This window comes from Atta cephalotes (assembly GCF_000143395.1).
Source record: "Atta cephalotes unplaced genomic scaffold scaffold00039, whole genome shotgun sequence".
NCBI classification, from domain to species: Eukaryota; Metazoa; Arthropoda; class Insecta; order Hymenoptera; family Formicidae; genus Atta; species Atta cephalotes.
This window is the reverse complement of record NW_012130103.1, coordinates 335559-338061: the sequence shown is the minus strand read 5'-3', so window position 1 is coordinate 338061 and position 2503 is coordinate 335559. Positions and strand designations below refer to the sequence as shown.

Here is a 2503-nt window from a genome sequence, read left to right as displayed (position 1 = left end):
TGTGTGTGTGTGTGTGTGTGTGTGTGTGTGTGTGTGTGTGTGTGTGTGTGTGTGTGTAACTAGACCTTATATATACAGATATATATCTATTTAATTCAATATTCAATATTCAATATTCAACTTCATATTAATTGTTTTATTCATTAATTGTTTTTCTTCAGGCTCATCAAATAGCGAATCTAATCCGTGAGTATATGGAAGTGCTTCAGTCTCCGCCGGAAATTCCGAGGCGGGACTCGACAATGGCTCAACAGTTGGCTGCTCAACAGCAACAGCAGCAGCAACAACAACAACAGCATCAGCAACCGCCTACGAGCTTATCGACGTCTGCGGCCGGCGGTCGAAAATCTCGGCCCGCTTCGATGTTACATAGAGGTGCTCCGGTAATACAATCGCAAGCTAGTTAGAATGGCTAGGTAACCTTCTCGTTAAATTTAAAAAGTTTCCTTTCAATCTGCTACTTATCGAGTTTTTATTGTTAATCACCGCACGTTCCATTACCAAGTGCCATAAATTCAAGATTACGCACACTACGCCATGTAGCGGCCAGTGTCTATTTTATAAGAAATATGCATATATACAATAAATTTTAATTTTCAAATCGCGTTTTGTCCATATCCATCACGATGAGGCGTTCCCTCTATGTAGCTATCTTAGCAATTTATTCCGAGATTAAAACGTAGGACGTTTATCAGGTTGTGGCGATAAGACAATTTATATTTAAACGCGTTACACATTTAATGCTAATTGCGGCTATCTGAGCTTCAATATGATCCTCGTATATTAGATCTGAGCGACGTAGTGTTTAACAATCACAAAGACATGCGGAATCTAATCTTCCGTCTTGAAATTCAGACTTTTGTTTCGTTCGGAAAAGCCGCATTCTGCAATAAATGCGATATAGATAGGAATACGAATATATGGGACGAAGTCTTAAATTATGCTTTTTTTCGGCCGGGCCTATCGAGGCGATGATGAATCGTCGAGTAAAGATGGCACTAGAGCTTACAGATATTTATTTCTTCCATATTTATTGGATTAGCTTAGATCTTGAGAGAAAAACGTCAAAGACTAGACTTAATTAGTCTCCGCGAATTTAGCCGATTTAGGGAGATGAGTGATAAATAACTGCCATTAGAGAAGTTATTAATCGCAGGGAAAGTTGTCGAGGACTTTTCCATTTCTATTGCGATCGTTATCATTGTTGCCTTTTTTACGAGTGACCGCCGCCACGTTTTTTGATAAAGGATTTTTGCAGTACGGAAATATAAACGTGCGAGAGCGAGAATACGGAAATATATATACGGCGATATTTAATGTTCAAACAATTATTCCGTATACACCATTATAATTCCGATCGACAATGTTTTATCCCTCCGGCATATCAGTTAATATCAACTGAAGAGAATGATTAAGAAACTATGCAATTATCTACGAAGCGACCAAAAAAATGCAATCTTCCGAGCGTGAATTAATGTTTGACTGATTGTAAGCACATTTATCTGTTATATTAATATTTATATTAATTCCTATATACACAGATTTGGAACACGCGACGATACTGTGACCATTTTTGACATTATAGATTCACAATAAAGGAATCTATACCGATTATTTAATGAATACAATTCAGGTATAAGAAGGAATGTTATTGAAACGTTTGCATTTTAAGAAACTGAATGATTACATCTGAAAAACTTTTCGACTATCACTATTTCCTGAAACTCGAAGTCGTAAGGTATAATCGCCAGAGGATTATTTTTTAAAAACCGATTTATTGAGATTTGTAATAATATGTTTATATTAATAATGAGGTGTCTCTTAAAAATTATAACAGACGATTATATATGTCGTTAAACGAACTGCAAGTTCAATAATTAAACCTTTTTTTTGTAATGTATCAAGTATTACATATATTGATTTTTTTTTTTATAAATGCTAACTCCGAGGTATTAATTTTTAGAACAAATAGAAAAATATCACAAAAAACATGGAATGATATTAGCTGCATGCAACAGATAAAACTGATCAATAATAAATGCTCGATGATTCTTTAATATGATTGGTTCCTACACTTTAATATAATTGGTTCTAACAAAGAACTAAAGACAAGAAGCAATCATATCAAAGAAATACTGAGCGCTTACTGATCAGTTTTCTTTGCTGGACGCAGCCATTGATTTTAGTTGTTTTGATTATCGTGATTTTACAAATGTTAATTCACGAAATAACGTATTTTTTCGCATAGCCTTAACATACAGATCTCGAATGACAAATTGGTGTACGATAAACGTAAACAAATCGACTGATCTTCATTCTCCATGTAATCCTCTTGATATATCATCACTTTTCTTCATATAAAGTTAATCGTTAAATTAGAAATAAAAACAGAATAAGTGAGAACGTATCCATTGTGTATCCGCGTGATTGACGCATCCGCATTTGTCAAGAAAAAGAAATGAAATTGCGTCCAGTCGATATACTTCAGTTTTCAATCCGAGAG

The 2503-nt window shown here is 34.7% G+C and overlaps 1 protein-coding gene across 1 annotated transcript in view; it reads left to right on the top strand.

Annotated features, from left to right (window-relative positions):
- Positions 1–407, top strand: part of LOC105622074 (myosin-I heavy chain-like) — a 28746-nt gene extending 28339 nt beyond the window's left edge. The window contains exon 15 of the mRNA XM_012203508.1: positions 162–407. Within this exon, the coding sequence (XP_012058898.1) occupies positions 162–407 (246 nt within the window). The remainder of the gene's footprint in view (positions 1–161) is intronic.
- The last annotated feature ends 2096 nt before the right edge of the window (positions 408–2503 follow it).